The sequence below is a fragment of the Dromiciops gliroides genome, chromosome 3, assembly GCF_019393635.1.
Source record: "Dromiciops gliroides isolate mDroGli1 chromosome 3, mDroGli1.pri, whole genome shotgun sequence".
In the NCBI taxonomy this organism is placed as follows: Eukaryota; Metazoa; Chordata; class Mammalia; order Microbiotheria; family Microbiotheriidae; genus Dromiciops; species Dromiciops gliroides.
Window position 1 is genome coordinate 345,234,472 of NC_057863.1, and position 23,379 is coordinate 345,257,850.

The 23,379-nt window shown below is 38.7% G+C and overlaps 1 protein-coding gene across 3 annotated transcripts in view; it reads left to right on the forward strand.

Moving 5' to 3' along the window:
• SLC35G2 (solute carrier family 35 member G2) overlaps window positions 1-22,389 on the forward strand; it is a 66,360-nt gene extending 43,971 nt beyond the window's left edge. For 2 of the 3 annotated variants that reach the window (XM_043998237.1, XM_043998239.1), the window contains exon 2: window positions 19,213-22,389. In XM_043998237.1, the coding sequence (XP_043854172.1) occupies window positions 19,236-20,474 (1,239 nt within the window). In that variant the 5' untranslated portion in view covers window positions 19,213-19,235 and the 3' untranslated portion in view covers window positions 20,475-22,389. The remainder of the gene's footprint in view (window positions 1-19,212) is intronic. The other variant, XM_043998238.1, reaches the window with a different exon arrangement.
• Window positions 22,390-23,379: the final 990 nt, after the last annotated feature.

Consider the following 23,379-nt stretch of genomic DNA (forward strand, 5'->3'; position numbering starts at 1 on the left):
CTGGAGAGAAGCTGACTCTAGCACATTATATAATTGAGTGAGCACAATTTAATTAGCAAAAGCAGATACAAATTACTCAATTCATTCACCACATGTTTATCAAACACTGTGCAAGGCACTATGTTAAATGTTGTTGGTGATTGAAAGATGGATAAAAGAAGAATGCCATCCTTCTTCTCTTGGAATGGTGCCAGCCAGAAAGACATTGAGAAGAATTTAGTTCACAATAGAGCTGGGAAGTGTGGCCACAGAAAATAATCAAAGGGAGAGAGGCTGAGAACAATGATTCTTTAAAGATATGATCTATAGAACATGAAACTCAGTTTTGTTGTCTTTGAGGCAAGATAAGGGAACTTACCATAAAGGAAGTCTTTATCTGACTAAGGTTCCTGTTTGAGCTAGAAGCTGTTCTGATTCCTTTGATGTAGTTTTAAATGGATATTCATAAATGACTTGTATTAAGTGGTACTTATAAAGATACTATTGTTAAGTAAAAATTTGATTTGTTGAGAAAATACAGGCTTACCTGTAGCTCTCAGGGTCCTGTTTCTAAAGGAAACTGGAGAATAGAAACTGCCAAAGAGCTTCACCTAGTGGTAAAACAAGTATACTACATGATTATTATTTTGGGGCCTAAAAAAGCTAGACCAGAGTTCCCCAACTCTTAGATCTGGAATCTACTAATAGACCTCAAATCTTTATTTAGTAGATGGCCACACTGGTGTGGCTACTACAGCAAGACTCCTCACCTACTCCCACCCTCCTTCTGCCTCCTTTATTGTAGTTTGCAGGGATTCTCAGTGGAGAGAGGAGTATAATTGGAACGGTATCCTCTTCCCCTATTCTACTTAGAAATCTTTCTACTTAGAAATTAACATCGAAATCCTAGAGCTTAAGTGAACTTTAGAAAGTATTTTGTAGATGAAATGTCATCCTTGCCTTCTCATTTCACTCTCACCACCCCCATGTCCAATCAGTTGCCAAGTATTGTTTCTGCATTGGAAACATCTCTTGTGTTTACCCCCTTCTCATCTCTGACACAACTCCCACACTCCCCTCATCACCTTTGCAATAATTGCTGATTGGTCTCCTTGCCTTAAGTCACTCAGCTTTCAAATTAATCTTCCTAAAGAGCAGATTGGACCACATCACTCCCTGTCCTCATTCAATAAACTCCAATGGCTCCCTATTACCACCAGGATCAAATATATAATCTTCTGGTTGGCTTTTAGTTTGGATTTTTTTTTTTTGGTGGCACAGTGAGGGTTAAGTGACTTTCCCAGGGTCACACAGCTGGTGTTCCTGAGAACATGAAACTCCATCTTCCATCTTTGGGCCTTTTCATTGGCTGTCCCCCAGACCTGGAACACTTCCCCTCCTCATATCTGACTCTTGGCTTCCTTGGCTTCCTTCAAGTATCAGCTGAAGTCCCAGGTTCTACAAGAAACCCTAGTTCTTAATCTTAGTGCCTTCACCCTGAGACTACTCCCACTTTATCCAGTATATATCTTGTTTGCATACTGCCTTTCCTATTAGATTGTAAATTCCTTGAGGGCAGAGACTGTCTTTTGTCTTTCTTTATATCCCCAGTGCTTAGCATAGTGTCTGGCAAATAGGTGGTTAGTAAATGCCAGTTGACTTACTGACTGAGGAAACTGTGCCAATATAAGATAAATAATTGGTTTAAGATTACTTAATTCATAAATGGCAGGTTTGGGCTTCAAACCTTAGTCTCCTACTTCATAGATCATTGTGAGTTTTTGTTTTTGTTTTCACCATGCCACAAAATTTTACTGTAAGCACACTTTCTTCCTCTTGTTCAGGGACTTTTACACACTGAACAGTTTCTTCCCACTGATGATTTCCAGGCTTCAGGGAAATTAAAATCAGTGTCTCCTTACAGAGGGGCTAATTAACCCCATCCTGGAACATAAGTTGAAAGCAAAATATGGAATCAAAAGTGAGAACAATAGGTCAAATATACAAATTCCCCTTTAAGTTAATGAAATAAGCCACTTTTCCTTTTCAAATCCAGGTGAACTTTCCATGGATTAGACTGTTGTAGGGTTGTAATAGCTAGCTCACCTCTAAGAATTTCAAAGTACTTTCCTGATAATTATTCTGTAAGTACAGGATACAAGTATTATTATTATTCCCAGCATATAGATTAGGAAACTGAGAATCAGAGGTTAAGTGACACGTCCAAGGTCATATAACCAGTAAATATCAGAAGTGGAATTAGAACTTGAATATTGGGGGCAGCTAGGTGGCGCAGTGGATAGAGCACTGGCCCTGGATTCAGGAGTACCTGAGTTCAAATCCAACCACAGACACTTGACACTTACTAGCTGTGTGACCCTGGGCAAGTCACTTAACCCCCATTGCCCTGCCAAAAAAAAAAAAAGAAGAACTTGGATATCTCTTGAATGTGAGTGCATTGGCTCCTATACTTCTCTTATATCATGTTTGTGTGGGGTAAGAGATTCTCCAATATTGTGATTTCCATTTTTGCTCCTGTCTTCTTGCTTCAAACTTTTACTATCCTATGAAATCCACAATAATATTAAAGAAAATTTCCATTTTAGCTCAGCATTTCCCTTTTAGACTCTCACAATCCAAACCACCCATTCCCAAGCAGTCCTGTCTTATACCAGTTTATCCAAGGGGTCAGAAGACCTTAGTTCAAATCCTTGTCCTGCGAGGGGGAAGAACCAAGATGGAAGAGGTAAGGCGGTGACTTGCCTGAGCTCTCCCCAAGACACCCCTCCAAATATCTTCAAATGATGCCATAAGACAATTCCTGGAGCATCAGAACTCACAAAAAGACTGGGTGAAATAATTTTCCAGCTAAAGACAACTTAGAAGGTCAGCAGAAAAGGTCTGTTATACCAGGGTGAGGTGGAGTGCAACCCAGTGGAGCCCGCTCCAGTGCAAATCCAACCCCAGCCCCAGCCCTAGCAAACCAGGAGCAAGTCTTGGGAGCCTCTGAATCAGCAGGGGCAGCAACTGATTCTGGAACTCAGTGCACAGATGGTAAGGGAGTTGAACAATTGGCCAGAAGGAGATTACAGGGATCTCTTTGCTAGCACTGAGGCAGGACTCTGTTGTTTTGCCCACACTCTGATCCAGGTCAATCTTGTGTGGCATTCCCAGGCAGGGGAGGAGCACAAGCACACCAGAGCTTGCAACCACAGTGGAGCAGTGGGCAGAAAAACAGGCCCAGTGTTGCTTGCAGACCAGAGCACAGGCCAGGAGAGTAGTCAACATACCTCTCCATAAATCACACTACCTTGGAAGAACTAAAAACTTACAAATTTCTAGAAGTATCTCTGAAAACAGCTGCACAACTCCCCTGAAGCTTGAGATAGTGTGCCCTCCACCCTGGAAGCAGTGCCCCACTTTAACAAGGAGTTAAAAGTCAAGATATAAAGTGGGAAAATGAGCAAACTGAAAAAAATGCTGACCCTAGAAAGTTTCTCTGGTAACAAAGAAGATCAAAACACACCCTCAGAAGAAGATAACAAAGTCAAAGTTCCTACATCTAAAGTTTCCAAGAAAAATATGAATTGGTCTCAGGCCATAGAAGCACTCAAAAAGGACTTTGAAAATAAAGTAAGAGAAGTAGAGGGACAGTTAGGTGGCATAGTGGATAAACCACCATCCCTGGATTCAGAAGGACCTGAGTTCAAATCCAGCCTCAGACACTTGACACTTACTAGCTGTGTAACTCTAGGCAAGTCACTTAACCCTCATTGCCCCCCCCCCCCACACACACACAGAGAAGTAAAAGAAAAAATGGAAAGAGAAGTGAGAGTGATGCAAGAAAATCATGAAAAAATGTTAAAAGCTTGGTAAAGGAGACAAAAAAATACAGAAGAAAATAATACCTTAAAAAACAAACTAGGGGATAGCTAGGTGGTGCAGTGGATAAAGCACTGGCCCTGGAATCAGGATGACCTGAGTTCAAATCTGGTCTCAGACACTTAACACTTACTAGCTGTGTGACCCTGGGCAAGTGACTTAACCCTCATTGCCCCGCAGAAAACAAAACAAAACAAAACAAACAAACAAACAAAAAACAGACTAGACCAAATGGTAAAAGAGGTACAAAAGGCCAATAAGGAAAAGAATGCCTTGAAAAACTTAAGTGGCCAAATGGAAAAGAAGGTACAAAAGTTCTCTGAAGAAAATAACTCTTTAAAAATTAGGATTGAGCAAATGGAAGCAAATGACTTTATGAGAAATCAAGAAACAATAAAACAAAACCAAAAGAATGAAAAAATAGAAGGCAATGTGAAATATCTCATTGGAAAATCAACTTATTTGGAAAATAGATCCAGGATAGATAATCTGAAAATTATTGGACTACCTAAAGAGCCTAGACATGATCTTCCAAGAAATTGTCAGGGAAAATTGCCCTGATATTCTAGAACCAGAAGGTAAAATAGAAGTTGAAAGCATTCACTGATCACCTCCTGAAAGAGATCCCAAAATGAAACCTCCCAGGAATATTATGGCCAAATTCCAGAGCTCCCAAGTCAAGGAGAAAATATTGCAAACATCCAGAAAGAAACAATTCAAGTATTATGGAGTCACAGTCAGGATAACACAAGATTTAAAAGTTTCTACATTAAAGGATTGGAGGGCTTGCAATATGATATTCCAGAGGGCAAAGGAGCTGGGATTACAACTAAGAATCACCTACCCAGCAAAACTGATTACAGTCCTTCAGGGGGAACAATGGGAATTCAGTGAAAGAGAAGACTTTCAGGCATTCTTTTTTTTTTTTTTTAAAGTGAGGCAATTGGGGTTAAGTGACTTGCCCAGGGTCACACAGCTAGTAAGTGTTAAGTGTCTGAGGCTGGATTTGAACTCAGGTACTCCTGACTCCAGGGCCGGTGCTCTATCCACTGCGCCACCTAGCTGCCCCTCTTTCAGGCATTCTTGATGAAAAGACCTGAGTTGAATAGAAAATTTGACTTTCAAATAGAAGACCCTAGAGAAGCATACAAAGGTAAACAGGAAAAAAATGATAAGAGCTAATAATAGGTTAAACTGCTTACATTCCTACATGGGAAAATGATACTTGTAACTCATAAGAACTTTCTCATTATTAGGGCAGATGGATGGAGTATATTTAGACAAAGGGCACAGGTTTGAGTTGAATATGAAGGGATGATATCTTTTAAAAAAAGAAAATTAAGGAGTTAGAGAGGAATGCACTGGGAGAAAGGGAAAGGGAGAGGTGGAATGGGGTAAAGTATCTCACATAAAAAGAAGCAAGAAAAAGCTTATCCAGTAGAGCGGAAGATGGGAGAGGTGCTGGGGAGTGAGTGAAGCTTACTCTCATCAGAATTGGCTCAAAGAGGGAATAACATGCACACTCAATTGGGTATAATAATCTATCTTACCCTGAAAGAAAATATGAGGGGAAGGGGATAAGTGTGTGTGTGGGGGGGAGGTGATAGAAGAGAGAGCAGTCAGAAGCAAAACACTTGTGAATAAGGAAAGGGTGAAAGGAGATAGAGAACAGAATAAATGTCATGGGGAAGGAGTAGGATGGAGGGAAATTCAGTTAGCAATAGTAACTGTGAAAACATTTTGAAGCAAGTCTGTCTGATAAAGGCCATGTTTCTCAAACCTATAGAGAACTGAGTCAAAGTTGTTAAAATAAAAGCCATTCCATAATTGATAAATGATCAAAAGATATGAACAATTTTCAGATGAAATAATCAATATAGTCATATGACATATAACTCACTATTGGTTAGAAAGATGCAAGTCAAAACAATTCTGGGGTACTACCTCATACCTATTAGATTGGATAATAGGACAGCAGAGGAAAATGACAAATGTTGTAGGGGATATGGGGAAAATTATACATTAATGCACTATTGGTGGAGTTGTAAACTGATTCAGCCACTCTGTAGAGCAATTTAGAACTATGGCCAAAGGACTATAAAAGCAGGCATAAACTTTGATCTAGTAATATCACTACTAGGTCAGTATCCAAAAAAGAGATAAACCCCAAAAAGTTAAAGGACCTATATATACAAATATATTTATGACAGCTCTTTTCTGGTGAAAAGAATTTGAAATCAATTGGGGAATGGCTGAACAAATTGTGGAACATGATTATGATAGAACACTATTGTGCTATAAGAAATGATGAGCAGGATGCTCTCAGAAAAATTTGGAAAGACTTACATGAGCTGATGCAAAGTGAAATGTACTATGTACAAAGTAACAGCAATATTGTAAGATGATCAGCTGTAAATGACTTTTCTATTCTCAGCAATACAATGATCCAAGACAACTCTGAAGGACTTAAAAAAAATGTAATCCATCCCCAGCGGAAGAACTAATGGTGCCTGAATACAGATTGAAGCATATTTTTTTTTAGTTTCTTTTTCTTAAGGCTTTTTTTTTCTGTTTTCTTCCACAACCTGACTAATGTGGAAATCTTTTGCATGACTACAAATGCATAACTTATATTTAATTGTTTGTGTTCTTAAAGGGGGCAGGGGGGTGGAGAGGGAGGAAGGAAGAAAATTTGGAACAAAAAGTTTTAAAAATGGATGTTGAAATTGTTTTTGCATGTAATTGGGGGAAAATAAAATTCTACATAAACGGAAAAAAACCCCAAATCCTTGTCCTACAACTTTCTAACTTTGTGACCTTGGTTAAGTCACTCACCTAAACTCTCTGGCTCTCAGTTTCCTCAAATGAAAAATGAAAAATGAGGCAGTTTATTGGATTAAGTGATTAAGCTCTAGGGGCCCTTCTAGCCCTGAAGATCCAACACTGAAGATTCAGTGTTGGAGGGGAAGCAAGATGTAAATGCTATCACAAGTAACAGGTGCTGGGGGCAGCTAGGTGGCACAGTAGATAAAGCACTGGCCCTGGAATCAGGAGAACCTGAGTTCAAATTCGGCCTCAAACACTTGACACTTTAGCTGTGTGACCCTGGGCAAGTCACTTAACCCTCACTGCCCAGCAAAAAAAAAAAAAAAAAAAAAAGAGAAAAAAACACAAAAAAACCCCCAACAAGTAATAGGTGCTATCATAAATGATAAGCATAAGAGCTTTTGGAATGACAAGACTGGGGTTTGTTTAGTGGTGCTGTAATTGTTAGAAGTATAGAATGTCATAGTTGGAAGAAATCTAAAGGATCATCCAATCAAGATCACTCATGTTCCAGATGAGAATCCTCGGGTTCAGAGAGGGGAAGCTGCTTGCCTAAGATCATAATATAGTTAGTTAGTAGCAGAGCTCGGGTGAGAATAAAGGTTTCTTCTAATCCATTGTCTTATTCTGACACACCATATTGCATCTTAATTATAGTATTAATAACAATAGCAGCCAAAACCCTACTTAGGCCAATCACTTAAAAACATTAAAGTACTCACCTAAGTCATTCCCTCTTCTAAACTTTGGCTATCACCATGGGAAACCAGTGAAACCAGTCATATCTAGTACTGTCAAAGAGATTATAGAACTTTTGGAGGCCACCCCTGCAGTTTTTACTTAACCTAAAGCATATTAGATTCTGCTTTGTCCAATTATTTTAACTTTATGGGTGTCTTTCTATTTCAAGTTTGTCTCTTGTAAATAACATATTTTTGGATTCTGGTTTCTAATCTGTTCTGCTATCTGCTTCCATTTTATAGGTGAGTTCATCCTATTCACATTTATGTTACAATTACTAACTCTGAATTTCTTTCTATCCCATTTTGTTATATTTCTTCTTCTCTCTCTCTTTTTTTATCCTATCCTTCCCCAAAAGTATATTTTTCTTCTAATCACTGTCTCCCTTAATCCACCCTCTTTTTTGTCATCTCCTAAACTCTTTTCTTATTTCCCCTTCCCCTCCTATTTCCTTATTGGGTAAGATAGAGTTCTACATAGAAGTGAATATGTATAATTTTCCCTCTTTGAATCAATTCCAATAAAAGTGAGATTCAAGCATTGAACCCTTCCCCCAACCTTTTTGTTGGTTCTGCTGCTCCAAAATTTTATTTGAGGCATTATTGTAAAGTTGTTTAGAGAGGAATGTTGAAAGACTTTAGCAGGTTTTCTGTCTCTAATCTGCTATCTTGGCTCTGTCCCATGATAAGTGTTTTTTAAAGAAAAAACCAGCAACAACAGCACATCAAAAAAATCTTTCTATAGCATGTTTAATTATATATAATCATAAAATTTGATTGAATTGTGAATAATTTTATTTCCCCACTTCAGTATTAATTGGACACAATGTTTAGCTTCCTAGAATTCTGAGATGGTGTCTTATAGAATGATACTTGATTAATACCTCTCCTTTATAATTAAGTCATCCAATACTGAATAAGGTGTCTCTTCCAGTAAAGTAGCTCCTCTGGGAGCTGCCAAAGCTGATAGGTGGTTAGAGGGAAGGAGAGAGAAATCCTCTCCTCACTGTCCCAAGAGTCATTCCATTATAGGCCCTAGATTCTTCCTGCTGGCTCTTGCCTAATTGACTACAGAACTAGCAGCTCAGCCTTTTAAGGACCTACAAAAGGGGCAGATCTTTTTTGGCCAATATTCCAATTCAGTCAGAGAAAGGTGTTCATGCTTGGTAAAGGGTTAACAAAGTATTAGAACCTTGTTAACTAACATGGCATCATCCATCTCTTTATGTTCTGCAACTGTATCAGCTAAGCTAGGGGGAGGGGTTCCCATATCTCTTCTCCCCCATTAGGTGAAGAAACATCTTTTCAAGTTGTTTTGGCTCAAATCCATCATCAACAAGTATTTGTTAAGTACTCATTGAGGTCCCTTTGCTAAGCAAAGATATAATAGTGGGAAAATCCTGTTCAAAAGGTCCATGACTATCAACACAAAATGCAGTGGCCACAAAAAAATCCCATGCAATTGGACTGAAATTGACCATCTCTCTGACCAAGAGGATACACAACTAATGCTGCATTGAGAGATCTAACAAAGTCAATGGGGGAGGAATACAAGAAACCAATAATTATGTCTAGTGGGGGCACATGTTGAATAGCAAAAATCCTTTGAGGGATAATGCAAGAGGCAAAAAGGCAACCTGATCAAAGTAAAAGAATAATAACAACTTACATCTATATAGGATTTACTATGACCCAGGAACTGTACAATTATCTAATTTGATCTTCACAAAAACCCTGTGAGGTATTATTATTCCCATTCTACAGATAAGGAGACTGAGGCAAATAGAAGTTGTGACTTGCTCAGGGTTACACAGCAGTAAGTGAGGTCAGATTTTAACTCAGGTATTCCCGAGTCCAGGCTGAGCACTCTATCCACTATGCTATCATTTTGAACAGAATTTAAAAAAAATTTTTTTTTTTAATTTTTTGGTGAGGCAATTGGGGTTAAGTGACTTGCCCAGGGTCACACAGCTAGTAAGTGTCAAGTGTCTGAGGCTGGATTTGAACTCAGGTCTTCCTGAACCCAGGACTGGTGCTTTATCCTCTGTGCCACCTAGCTGCCCCTTGAGCAGTATTTACTGGGGCAAAATACCATTATATTTTCTTCCATAATCCAAGATGTGAAATGTTGGTCAACTATTCCTACTAATGAAAACATGTTATTAACAAAGCAAAGCAAAGAGCATTATGGAGAGAGAAAATAGCATGAACAAAGGTTATCACAAGAGTGGCAGTACAGGCCACAGTCAAGAAACTGTCCCTATTAGACAGACATTGGACACCTTTGGTTCATGTTGTGCATGAGTAAGAAATGAGAATTAAGTATGAGGATTGAGAACTTTTTTTTTTTTTTGGGTGGGGCAATGAGGGTTAAATATTTTGCCCAGGATCACACAGCTAGTATCAAGTGTCTGAGCCAGATTTGAACTCAGGTCCTCCTGAATCCAGGGTCAGTGCTTTATCTACTGAGCCACCTAGCTGCCCCGCAAGTATGAGAATTATGGAGGGCCTTGAAAGTCAGACAGAAAAGTTTGGACTTGACACAATAAGCAATAGGGAGCTACTGAGCAGGAAGTAGCATGCTAAAAGGTTTTTGTTATTCTTCTTGTTTTTAAGCAGATGCTATAAAGTGATATGCAGGATAGCTTGGAGTCTGTGAGAGGCTGGAAGTCAGGGAGACAAGTTAAAAGGCTGTTCGATATTTCAGGCAGGAAATGATGAGGGTCTAGACTAGGATGGTAGCACAGGAAATAGAGAACAAGAAATGATCTAAACATTTCAAAGAAAGAAAGAAACAACAGAATTTGGAAACTGATTGGCTATAGCGGATGAAGGGGAGGGAATGAATCTATGAAGACTCCCAGATTTTTACTCTGAGTACTTATGAAAATGATGACACTGAAACAAAGTTAGGAAGGGCTGCTGCTTTTAGGGAAGAAAGTAAGGAAGTGAATTCAGTTTTGGACAGGTTGAATTTGAGGTGACAGCAGGATATCCAAATAACAACGTCTTGTAGATAGCCAAAATCATAGGACTGGAGTATGTTTCAGTGATGTAGATTTGGACTCAATAGCATAAAGGTGAAAACTGAAAATACAGGAATGAACGATTTCTCATTTTTCACAGAAGCAGATAATGTATAAAAGAATAGAGGATCAAAGACACAACCCTGGGGGAAACTCAAATTTATACAAAGAAGGGAGAATAATCAAAGAAGTCAGAAGTAGGAAAGTGCTATGTTTAGGAGGCCAAGTATTTCTAGAAAGTGGGACTTGTCACCTGTCAGATATAACAGGAAGTTCAAGGAGGATAAGGTCTAAGGAAAAAGTCATTTAAAAAAAATAATAAAAAGTTTTATTTAAAGTTTTGAGTTCCAAATTCTATCCTTCCTTCTGTTCCTCCCCCTCCCCCTTCCTGAGGTGGTAAGCAATCAGATATAGGTTATACATGTGCAATTATGTAAAACATTACCATATTAGTAATTTTGTATAAGAAAACTTAAATAAAATGGTAAAAATGAGAGAAAATGAAAAATACCACACTTCAGTCTGTGTTCAATCAATATCAGTTCTTTTTTTCGGGGGGGGGGGGGCGGCAATGAGGGTGTAATGATTGGAATGATGCCACCTGCTGGAGACTTACTGTAGGAAAGCTCCACCATGAGGAGAAGGCCTCTGAGGGCAAGGCCATGCAGCTTTTCTTTGGCTTAAGGAGGAGGAAGAGGGGGTGAGGCTGACGCTCACTCTCTTTCGTGAGGACTCTGGAGGAGAGCGGAGCTAGAAATGCTCTCTCCCTTTAATAGATAGATGAATCTAGACCTTTCTCTTTCTCTTCACCAAATACTTATTCTTCTTAATAAATGCTTAAAAGTCTAACTCTTGCTAAAGCATATAATTTATTGGCGACCACTCATTAGATATTTTAGACAGACTAGCTAGAATTTTAGCCCCTTACAAGGGTTAAGTGACTTGTCCAGGGTCACACAGCTAGTAACTGTCAAGTGGCTGAGGCTAGATTTGAACTCAGGTCCTCCTGAATCCAGGGCCAGTACTTTATCCGCTGCACCATCTATCTGCCCCAAGATCAGTTCTTTCTATGGAGGTAGAATAGTATATTTCATCATTAGTTCTTTGGGATTGTCTTGGATCCTTGTATTGCTGAAAATAGTTAAGTCATTCACAGTTCTTCATCAAACAATACTGTTGTCACTGTGTATAATATTCCCCTGATTCTTCTCACTTCACTATACATCAGTTCATACAAGTCTTTCCAGGCCTTTCTGAAATCATCCTGTTTGTCATTTCTTATAGCACAATAATATTCCATCACCATCATATACCACAGCTTATTTAACCTTTGATTTCCAATTCTTAGCCACTGCAAAAAGAGCCCCTATAAGGGGCAGCTAGGTGGTGCAATGGATAAAGCACTGGCCTTGGATTCAGGAGTACCTGAGTTCAAATCTGGCCTCAGACACTTTACACTTACTAGCTGTGTGACCCTGGGCAAGTCACTTAACCCCCATGGCCCTGCAAAAAAAATTAAATTAAAAAAAATTAAAAGAGCTCCTATAAAAAATTTTGTACAAATAGGTCTTTTTCTCTTTTGGGGGATGTCTTTGGGATAAAAACCTGCAGAGATATTGCTGGATCAAAGGGTATGCACAGTTTTATAGCCCTTTGGGCATAGTTCCAAATTGCTTTCCACAACAGTTGGATCTTTTCATAACTCTTACAGTGGATTAGCACCCCAGCTTTCCCATATCCCCTCCAACATCCAGTATTTTCCTTTTTTGTTATATTTGCCACTCTAATAGGTGTGAGGTGAAACCTCAGAGTTGTTTTAATTTCCATTTCTCTGATCAATGGTGGTTTAGAGCATTTTTCCATAAAAATCATTGCATTTTGAATGAATGAATCAAAAAGCATTTGTTAATAATTTACTGTGTGCAAAGTATTTGGACTACATATAGAAAATCAATGGGGCAGCTAGGTGGCGCAGTGTATAAAATGCCAGTCCTGGATTCAGGAGGACCTGAGTTCAAATCTGACCTCAGACACTTGACAGTTACTAGCTGTGTGACCCTGGGCAAGTCACTTAACCCTCATTACCCCGCCAAAAGAAAAAAAAAAAGAAAGAAAGAAAGAAAATCAAGCTATTCCCTGCTTTCAAGGAGCTCTCATTCTAATAGCAAGGCATACAGGAGGTTCCGGTCAGCATAGAATGGCCAAAGTCCTTAGGATATATTGGCAAAGTAAATGGCAATACATCTTCTTTAATGTTATTTCTACTGATAAAACCATATCTGTTTCTGATGTTGAATCATGTATGGTACACCCACCTCTAATCTGCCTCTTACATTTTCATTGTAAGTATTTACAACTCAGAAATCAGCAGTGCTACAAATCAGAGCTTGATTTATGGTTTTGTTGACTGAATAGACTTAAGAAAGTTAAAGAAAAAAAGGAAACTAAGCTTCCACATGTATGCATACTTTTTTCCCTCTAGAGCCCACTTAAAAAACACACACACACACACACATACACACACACACATTTTCCAACACAAGCCTGTATTTCTCTATAAACTTTGCTTGGGCTCAGCAGTAGTGCAGTGGTAGGCTCAGGGAATGTGAAGTCATCACCAGCCTGGTAAGTGGAGGCCTGGTAAGTGTAGGATAATATTCATCATAATAACTGGCATTTATATAATGCTTTAGTTTTCAAAGTGCTTCACAACCACTATTTTATTTGAGCTTCACTACAACAGCCCTACATTGAACCGTTCAACAGTTCCGAGGACTTTGGTGAGATCTTTCCCTCCCTTGGCCTTCAGTACCTGAGACTGCTGAGGAGTCTGGAGGGACAGGATCTTCAGAGACAGCAATGGTATTCTTCACAAGGGTTGATCCCACAGGAGCTGGGGTAGAGGAAGGACTAGTGTTCTGGGAAGTGTTGCCATCTTCAGAACTCAGAGCTCCAGGTGGATAGAGATAACCTGAAAACCATGAAGACCTAGGTCTCCCACTTCTTATATATGCTGATGGTGTAACCTGGGGAAAGTGTTGCAGGGTAAAACACTTAACCTTTCAGAGCCCTGGACAACTCTCTAAGACCACAAGTTGTAGAGATGGTGCCAGTCTGCTTTGGTAGAGGAAGTCTAGTCACTCAGGAAATCTCTGTATCATTTCAATCACAAGTCTAGACTCTATCCCTACAGACACTTTTGGAGTCTTTTGGAATTTGAAGATGAATTTGCTTATTACTATCAATACCAAAAACCTAAATAAGACTATGCCTCTTCCTTTATGGTGCTTTATTCTGGGTCAAAAGGTTAATATATCCACTTTTTCAGGTTTATCTAAGCTTTTTTCCTCTCCTTTCATATTTCAATTCAATTCAACAAACATTAAGCAACTTCATATACTCCTAATGATATCAGTCTGTCTTCTACCAATTTAGAAAGAAGGAAATTGTCAGTTATCTTACAAAGAAAAGGCATAACAGGAAAACAGACTACAATGGATTAAACAAAGAATTGATGGGTAGGAAGTTGAGGCAGCAGGTGTAGATCAAATATTGAGAAGTTTATTTTTAAAAGGAAAGACAGGAAGAGGACAATAGCTAAAAGAAGGGCTATTAGATCAAGTGAAAGGTTTTTTTTTTCCTTAAAGAGAAGTGAGACCTGGATCTATATGAAGAGGGAAGAGGAAAGAGGGGGGGAAAAAGCCACCAGAAAAAGAGCATGAAATAGTGGAAAGTGTGCTAGATTTAGAGGCAGAGGTCCTTTGTTTCAATCTGATTTCTGACACTAGCTCTGTGACCTTGGGCAAATCATTTATTCTCTCTAGGCCTCCATTTCCATATCTGTAAAATGAAGTGGTTGAGGGGCAGCTAGGTGGCGCAGTGGATAGAGCACCGGCCCTGGATTCAGGAGTTCCTGAGTTCAAATCCAGCCTCAGACACTTGACACTTACTAGCTGTGTGACCCTGGGCAAGTCACTTGACCCCTATTGCCCCGTAAAAAAAAAAAAAATGAAGTGGTTGAACTAGATGACCTCTAGGGATACTTTCAGCTCTAAACTGATCATCTTATGATAATTGTGTCCTATTCTGGATGGATCCTAAATAAAGGTGCAGGTGAAAATTTCAGGAAAGAGAAACTAAACCTCTTTCTTTGTGACTAGAGGGAGGAGTGAAATTAAAAAAAAATTATGTGTTAAGGTGAAATGAAAGTCTTTGAAGGAACTCATGGGGATGGTCACCATCTGTTTTCTTCTTTAGAAGCAATAACCCTGAAGTGGGGTAAAAGAGACAGAGGATTAGTTTCTTTAGGAGGAAAATGTTTGGAATAACTGTCACCAGCAATGCACTAAGGTGTCAACAAGCTATGAATAAGAGAATATTGAGGGGGCAGCTAGGTGGCACAGTGGATAAAACACCAGCCCTGGATTCAGGAGGACCTGAGTTCAAATCCGGCCTCAAACACTTGACACTAGCTGTGTGACCCTGGGCAAGTCACTTAACCCCCATTGCCCCACAAAAAAAAAGAATATTGAGCAGTAATGAGAGTTGGAGGAAATTGGAGAACATCAATCTTCCTTTAGCCAGGTTTGCAGAATTCTGTATGTCTTTTTTAGTTAATCTTGTCACTGGAGTGGGGGAGAGAGAGAGAGAGAGAGAGAGAGAGAGAGACAGACTGACCGAGACCAAGAACCTAAAATTGCTGTAGCAAGCTTGACAATGAGGCTAGAGGGTCGAAGAGATCAGTAATGAAGTAACTTACCATGGATTTTAGGTTAGGAGGGAGTCCAGTGTTGCCAGAATGAGGCTAATGGACTGAATGAGACTGAGAGTGCCTGAATGATTAAATATCAAACTGAAGTTAGAAAAAATGAGTTTGGTTGGTATGATGGAGTAAAAAAGGTATTTGTGATAAAAAATGAATAGGAAAGTGTCAGGATTTCAGAGGTGGAACAGTCCTCTGGAATGACAAGCCTCACAACTCACTGATTTATATTATGTATATGTTGATTTATAGTTGATGCAGAATTAAAAAGGTTTGAAGAGTTAAAGTAGGGTGAGAGGCCATGAGATTTAAGAGTCTGAATGCTCATCAAAATACATTGAAATTGGGGCAGCTAGGTGGTGCAGTGGATAAAGCACTGGCCCTGGATTCAGGAGGTCCTGAGTTCAAATACAGCCTCAGACACTTGACACTTACTAGCTGTGTGACCCTGGACTAATCATTTAACCCTCATTGCCCTACCCCCCCATATATATATATATATATATATATATATATATATAAATTGCTGAGGATGACTATGGGGGACAGGTTGGAGAAGAGATGGAAATTCCCATCCTAATTGCTCCCTTTCCTTTAAGAAAGGGAAAATGGGGGGCAGCTAGGTGGCACAGTGGATAGATCACTGGCCCTGGATTCAGGAGGACCTGAGTTCAAATCTGGCCTCAGACACATAACAATTACTAGCTGTGTGACCCTGGGCAAGTCACTTAACCCCAATTGCCTCACCAAAAATAAAAAAAAAATAAAAAAAAAAAAAGAAAGGGAAAATGAATGATAAAAGTTGAACTCTCGGGGGCAGCTAGGTGGCGCAGTGCATAAAGCACTGGCCCTGGATTCAGGAGTACCTGAGTTCAAATCCAGCCTCAGACACTTGACACTTACTAGCTGTGTGACCCTGGGCAAGTCACTTAACCCCCATTGCCCTTCCTCCCCCCCAAAAAAAAGAAGAAGAAGAAGAAGAAGAAGAAGAAAAGTTGAACTCTCCATGAGAGGGGGCAGTGGAGGATGTGGCATCTCATATAAAGGGTAACTTATTAACATCATAATGTGGGTTCTATAGGGCACAATGGAAGGAGACAGAGGGGTGGTGAAGAGAAATGGGAGGATGGTGATCTAAGGGTATGAAAAGAATGAGAGTTAGGGAGGAGGAAACAAGAATAAATTTAATGGTCAACATGGCTGATGAGAAGAATGGAGTAATGAAAGCTTTCAAGTGAAGGGCAGAATGTTGGGGTAAAGAGGGAGTACAGGGAGTCCTGAAGTAAGAGGATATAGTTACTTAAGGAGAATGGGTAACTAAGGAGTCCTGCACTAGGTTCACTGAAAAGAATGGCCTGGGATAGTTTGCTTTGGGTAATGGATATGTAGGCACAGGGACAGTCCAAGCCACACTTTAGCATTCCAAATGGGATGTTAAACATGTTTTTTCTCTCTCGTGGCTGGATGTTTAGAGTAGATTGATTTCCTCTGTGTTATTCCCTAGCAGAGTGTCATCAAGAAGAAGTTTCAGAAAGATCCTCTTTTTAAAATTATTGCAAAATTAAATAGATTTCCAGCTGAAAAATTCCCTTTTTTTTGGTTCTTTGGAGAGAATACCTGAGCAACAACTGAGATGATTTGCCAAAAGTTTCCTCTTTTCCTCTCCTCCTCATCTCACATTACTCAGATGTTTTTCTTCATGATCTTTTCTTTCCCCTCTGTCTCTCATGAATAGGTGGCTCTCCTCTACACGTGCTCTTAAGCCCATTCCATCCTGTCTTCTCCAGAAGATTACCCCCTCTGTCATCTTCACCCTCTCACTAATCTTCAAACTCTCCCTATTGGCCTTTCTTTGTATCCTTAGAGTTTAGTACAGTGTTTGGCAGATAGCAAACACTTTATAAATGCTTGTTGACTGACTGACTGATATGAAACAATACTAACTGCTACTTGTATGACCTTAGGCAAATCCCTTAATTTTGAGCATCATTTTCCTCATTAATCAAACAAACGGCTGGACTCAATGGACACTAAAGTCTTTTCCAGCTCCAAATCCTATTAGCCTATTTAAAATAATTTAAAAAATAAATAAAAGCAATTCCAAATTAGGAACAAAGTATCACTTAGATTCACAGAAGTTTAGAATTTGAACAATAGTAGGATCATAGTTGCAGAACTAGAAGAGACCTCAGAAACCATTTGGTCCAACATCTTAATTTTATAGATGAGAAACCTGAGGCCCAAAGTCTCACAGATGGTCAGCACTGGAGGTGAGATTTGCAGGACAAAGGGACTCTGACTCCTGGGTCAGCATCCTTGATTATTATCTGGCTCAGCTTCCTTATTTTACAGGAGAAGAAACTGATTTCCAGAGAGGCTGTGATTTGTTCAGGTTCACACAGTTAATAGCAGAGCTGGTACTAGGAGTCAGGTTTTTTTGCCTCCTAATACAACGTTCTTTCTACTATATAATACTGCTTCCTAGAAGGTCAGTTCTTTCTAGCTTTCCAATAAGATTGTTTTTATAATTAATAACAATTCAATAAGGCAATATACATATATATGAATAATGAAACATTTTTCAGGTATTGGGACACTCAAGATCACATAAAAGATATTTCAATGGAATATGCTACAGAAGCTTTCATTGTTATTTATTGTTTTCACACATGGTTCAATTCAGTTTTTAAACCATTTATTTATTAAGTATTGACATAGTGGGCAGGTTTCCTCAGCAAATCCAATTGTGTTTATCCAATTGTCTTGCAAGGATTGTTGACACTTAGTCTGAAGTCTTTTACTAACTGATTGTTTAATTGCGATATTATTATTATTTCAGGGCAATGAGGGTTAAGTGACTTGCCCAGGGTCACACAGCTAGTAAGTGTCAAGTGTCTGAGGCCACATTTGAACTCAGGTCCTCCTGAATCCAGGGCCAGTGCTTTATCTACTGTGCCACCTAGCTGCCCCCTTAATTGAGATATTCTTAAATATTCTTATAAGGCACTGTACTGGGCACTAGTAATACAAAACATAAAATGAAATGAAATGAAAAAGACTCTGGCCTTAAGGCCTTACATTTTAAAGGATTCAACTTCTACATTTTTCCAAATCCATCTTCCACATGGCTGCCAATGGAATATTCCTAGAGCATGAGTTTGGTCATGTCATTTTTCTCACCATAATCCAGTGAACTAGGTAGAATCTCTAACTTGGGGAGAACTAGGCATGCAAATACCATTACTAGTTATTCAATGCTCAATGGTGTAAGATTTCTCTTTGTATGTCATAAGATCCTGTAATGTAAGATCCTGGTATATTCAATAAATTCATGAAGGAATGCCACAGTGACTGGACATTTGAAACTTATAGACATAATGGACCTAACAGCAAAAAGAAAAGGCTTGGTATAATTTGCTATTTTAAAAATGTATTTTCCTTGTTGAGTGGGTGGGTATGGGGGAGGGGGTTGTATAAGGTAAGATTAGAATTTGGAATGGGAATAATGTCCAGTAAGGAAATGATTAGACAAGTAAGGGTTGAAGATAGACCAGAATTGTTGATGTAAAGAAAGATCTAGGGGCAGCTAGGTGGCGCAGTGGATAGAGCACTGGCCCTGGAGTCAGGAGTACCTGAGTTCAAATCCGTCCTCAGACACTTGACACTTACTAGCTGTGTGACCCTGGGCAAGTCACTTAACCCCAATTGCCTCACTTTAAAAAAAAAAAAAAAGAAAGATCTAGAGTGCTAAAGAAAGATACTATGGGAGATAACTAAGATAGGAGGAGAAAAGCAGGTGGCTCATTCCATTGGATTCATGGTTCTTAAAGGCAAATTTAGCTAGAGACTTTTCTGCAACCCCTACTGTTGCCAGTTCACTCATGCTATAAGAGCTATTTTTCCAGCAATGAATTGATATATAGAATTATCATATTGATTGACTAAATTTTCAACTGAGCAAAAGTGTAAATCTATTCTTTCCTTTTTTTTATTCAAGTGTAGACCTGTTTATCTGAAGAAATGGATACTTCTCCCTCCAAAAAATATCCTGTTAAAAAACGTGTGAAAATACACCCCAACACAGTGATGGTACAGTATACTTCTCATTACCCCCAACCAGGAGATAGTGGATATGAAGAAATAAATGAAGATTATGGAAGTTTTATGGAAGAAAATCCAAAGAAAGGACTTTTGAGTGAAGTAAAAAGAAAAGGAAGAACTTTCTTTGGGACTATGGATAGTCGAACCCCACCAATTGAAGAACCAAAGACCAACGAGATCCAACAATTCCAGAGCTTTGCAGAAAGAAATATCTTTCAGTCCAAAAAGACTTGGATAGTGTTGTTTGGATCTGCTTTGGCTCATGGATGTGTGGCCCTTATCACTAGACTTGTTTCTGATCGTTCCAAAGTGCCATCTCTAGAACTGATTTTCATTCGATCTGTCTTACAGGTATTTTCTGTGTTGGTTGTGTGTTACTATCAAGAACCCCCTTTTGGACCCAGAGGATATAGACTGCGGCTCTTTTTCTATGGCATATGCAATGTCATCTCTATCACCTGTGCTTATACATCTTTCTCAATAGTTCCTCCCAGCAATGGAACCACTATGTGGAGAGCAACAACCACTGTATTTAGTGCTATTTTAGCTTTTTTGCTGGTAGATGAACGAATGGCTTATATTGATATGGCTACAGTTGTCAGCAGTATTTTGGGTGTTTGCCTTGTCATGATCCCCAACATTGTTGATGAAGAGAACTCTTTGCTGAATGCCTGGAAAGAAGCATTTGGGTACACCATGACAGTAATGGCAGGACTGACCACTGCTCTTTCCATGATAGTATACAGGTCCATCAGGGAGAAGATCAGTATGTGGACTGCCTTATTTACCTTTGGTTGGACTGGGACAGTCTGGGGAGTGTCCACTATGTTCATCATTCAAGAACCCATCATCCCATTAGATGGAGAAACTTGGGGATATCTCATTGCCATATGCATCTGTTCTACTGCAGCTTTCTTAGGAGTTTATTATGCATTGGATAAATTCCATCCGGCTCTGGTTAGCACAGTGCAACACCTTGAGATTGTAGTGGCTATGATCTTACAGCTTCTAGTGCTACACATTTTCCCCAGTGTCTATGATGTCTTCGGAGGGGCAATCATCATGATCAGTGTTTTTGTCCTTGCTGGTTATAAACTTTATTGGAGAAAGTTAAAAAGGGAGGACTATCAGGAGATACTAGATTCTCCTATTAAATGAGACTCAATTTTCATTTTCTAAATCATGTTCAATTATGTGCACTGCCATGTTGTATTCATGTATCAATGGTTTTTTGTGTTGTATAATGGACAGAGTTCTATATAATATATAGTTGTAAAAAGATGAAAAATATGCAAATATAGAAAGATTTATATTAGTCTAACATATTATAAATGCAAATATTAAATATATGAAATATTATGGACTTTGGTCTTTTAAAAAAACTAATTAAAGGGTAACTGATAGAAAAGTATGCTAACCTTAGTTATCATCAATTTCTGCACTAATAGAAATTTTCTCTTATAAGAAAATTCAAGCTTATTGAAATTTATAAATTAGAAAAAGTTAAATGGTATTATGGCACTTTTTATATCTATAGTTGTTTTAACATTATGCCTGAATCCCTTCACATATACAGTGTATATTCCTGAAAAGCTGGCTGTAAAAAGAGATTCTAATCATAAAACCTAATTTCCCCACTGATTTGCATTATTAAATTGTCAGTAGCAGACTAGAGAATTGAGGCAGTGTAGTTGGGGTTAGAAGGTAGTGGAGAAGGAAGGCTTTTTACTGACTCAGTTTTGATTGTAGTAAGTAACAGTCACAACAAAAAACCCCAAAACAAAACAAAACCAAAAAACCCTGGTATTTCCTTTGTCAGGGTCACCCATGAGCAATGGAGGTAGGGCAGAGATTAGTTTTTGCTCCGACTTGGTGGATCCAATCCCATTGCTGAGGTACTGTTTTTTTTCCATTTAGCTTCACAGGTTTACAAATCTGTCCTGGTGGCTGCCCTCTTACCTTGCAACAGAAGAAGTGCTCCTAACTATTGGTAGAGGTGCCAGCAGGGGAAATAGCAAAGGAGTAAATTAACATGGCATGTTATTTAAAGATTTTTCTCAGGGGAACCAAAAAAGTCTCAAGGGCACATATTAATGTGTCATAATACATTTGCTCTCTACTCATTAATTCAGTTAAAACACTCTTCTGTCTATTGGATTTACACAGATAGGATATATCAATAATATTAGAAACCTTACAGCCAAATTTCAGTCTGTAGTTGACTTTCTGAAAATGAAATGAGAATGCAGAGGTGTTCTTTGTTCTACAATAATTAACAGGTTTTCTGACTTGCCATAATAATGCTTTATTTCAGATATTTAAATCTTGCTCATTTCAACTCTCAGTTGACAACTGAGTTCCCTGAGACAGCATGTGATAGAAAACTCACTGAACTGGGAGTCAAGAGAGTTGGGTACTTATGCCAACTGGTTACTTCTTTGATATGTCATAAACTCTCTGGGACTCAGTTTCTGTATCTGTAAAATGAAGCGGTTGAGGTAGATGATTTTCCCCCTAGTTTTAAAATTCTTTGATTCCTTCATTGAACCTTTAAATAAATAAAAATATTAAAAAAACCCAAACTTAACATTTTTCTGAGTGAGGTACATTTAAGATAGTTTTAACTAACAACTGCTTGGTTGATTTTCTCATTCTTTGGAGCCTGAGCCAGTTGGGAAAGGAATACAAAGGTATCTTGCTTTAAGTACCATTCTTCTAATATTAAAATTTGAATTTGTGGGGGCAGCTAGATGGTGCCGTGGATAGAGCACCGGCCCTGGAGTCAGGAGTACCTGAGTTCAAATCTGGCCTCAGATACTTAACACTTACTGGCTATGTGACCCTGGGCAAGTCACTTAACCCCAGTTGCCTCACCAAAAAAAAAAAAAATTGAATTTGCAAAATATCTGAAGTTTGCAAAAGGATTATGCACTCTATAAAGGGAATAGCCAGGCAGCTAGGTAGTATAGTGGATAGAGCAGAGGGCCTGGAGTTAGGAAGACTCATTTTCTTGAGTTCAAATCTGACTTCAGACACTTACTAGCTGTGTGACCTTGGGTAAGTCACTTAACCTTGTTTGCTTCAGTTTCTTCATCTGTAAAATGAGCAGGCAAAGGAAATGGCAAACCACTCAGTATCTTTGCTAAGAAAACCCCAAATGGGGTCACAGAGAGTCGCATTCAACTGAAATGACTGAAAAAGATCAACAAAGGGATCCACCACAGATTTCTTCTGACTAGAAATCTTTACTACTGAAGTAAAATTATATGTTCAATAATTTAATTTATAAACATTTTTCATGGGTACATTTATTTAATCATTCAACAAATATTTATCAAATAGATATCAATTTGACATGAATATTTATCTATTTGCTCATTTATTGAGCAAAAACACTTTGCCAGGTATTATGAAGGCAACAACCAAGTATAAGAGATGTGTTCCGGTGCTTAAGTTATTTATAGTCTTATATGGGAAACAAAACATATTCATCCAAGTTAAAATAATTTAGAGCTATTTTAGCCTCTCTATTGGCAGATGGATGAATGGCTTACAACTAACTACTTGGCTACTACTTTCAGTAGTATCTATGGGGATTGCCTTGTCATGACTTCCAATATTAATGAGAGTTTTTTGCAAAGTACAATTACTAACATGAATGAAGTGCCACATGAATGGTATAGATAATGAGTGTGCCATAGGAATTTAGAAGTGGTCAGTGTAGGCTAGAATAGACTGAGAAGTTTTCATGAAGAGGTGAGGCTGGATAGATGGGGAGAATCTAGGTGGGTAGAAAGGAGAAGGAAATGCATTACAGACCAGGAGAGGAAGAAGTAGAAATGTGAAAAGTGTGTCTGAGAGAATGAAGAAACCAATCTGGCTGGGTAGTTTTCTTTTTGTAGAAAAGATAAATTTGGAAAGGCAGTAGAAGGCAGATTGTGGAAGGGCTTAAATGTATATTTTCTCAGGGCCGGGGTTCTCAGACTAATCCCTTTGTTATTTAAGGTATATTATATTGTTCTTTGTCCCATAATTCAGAAGAATATGAATTCTGGTTAAACTT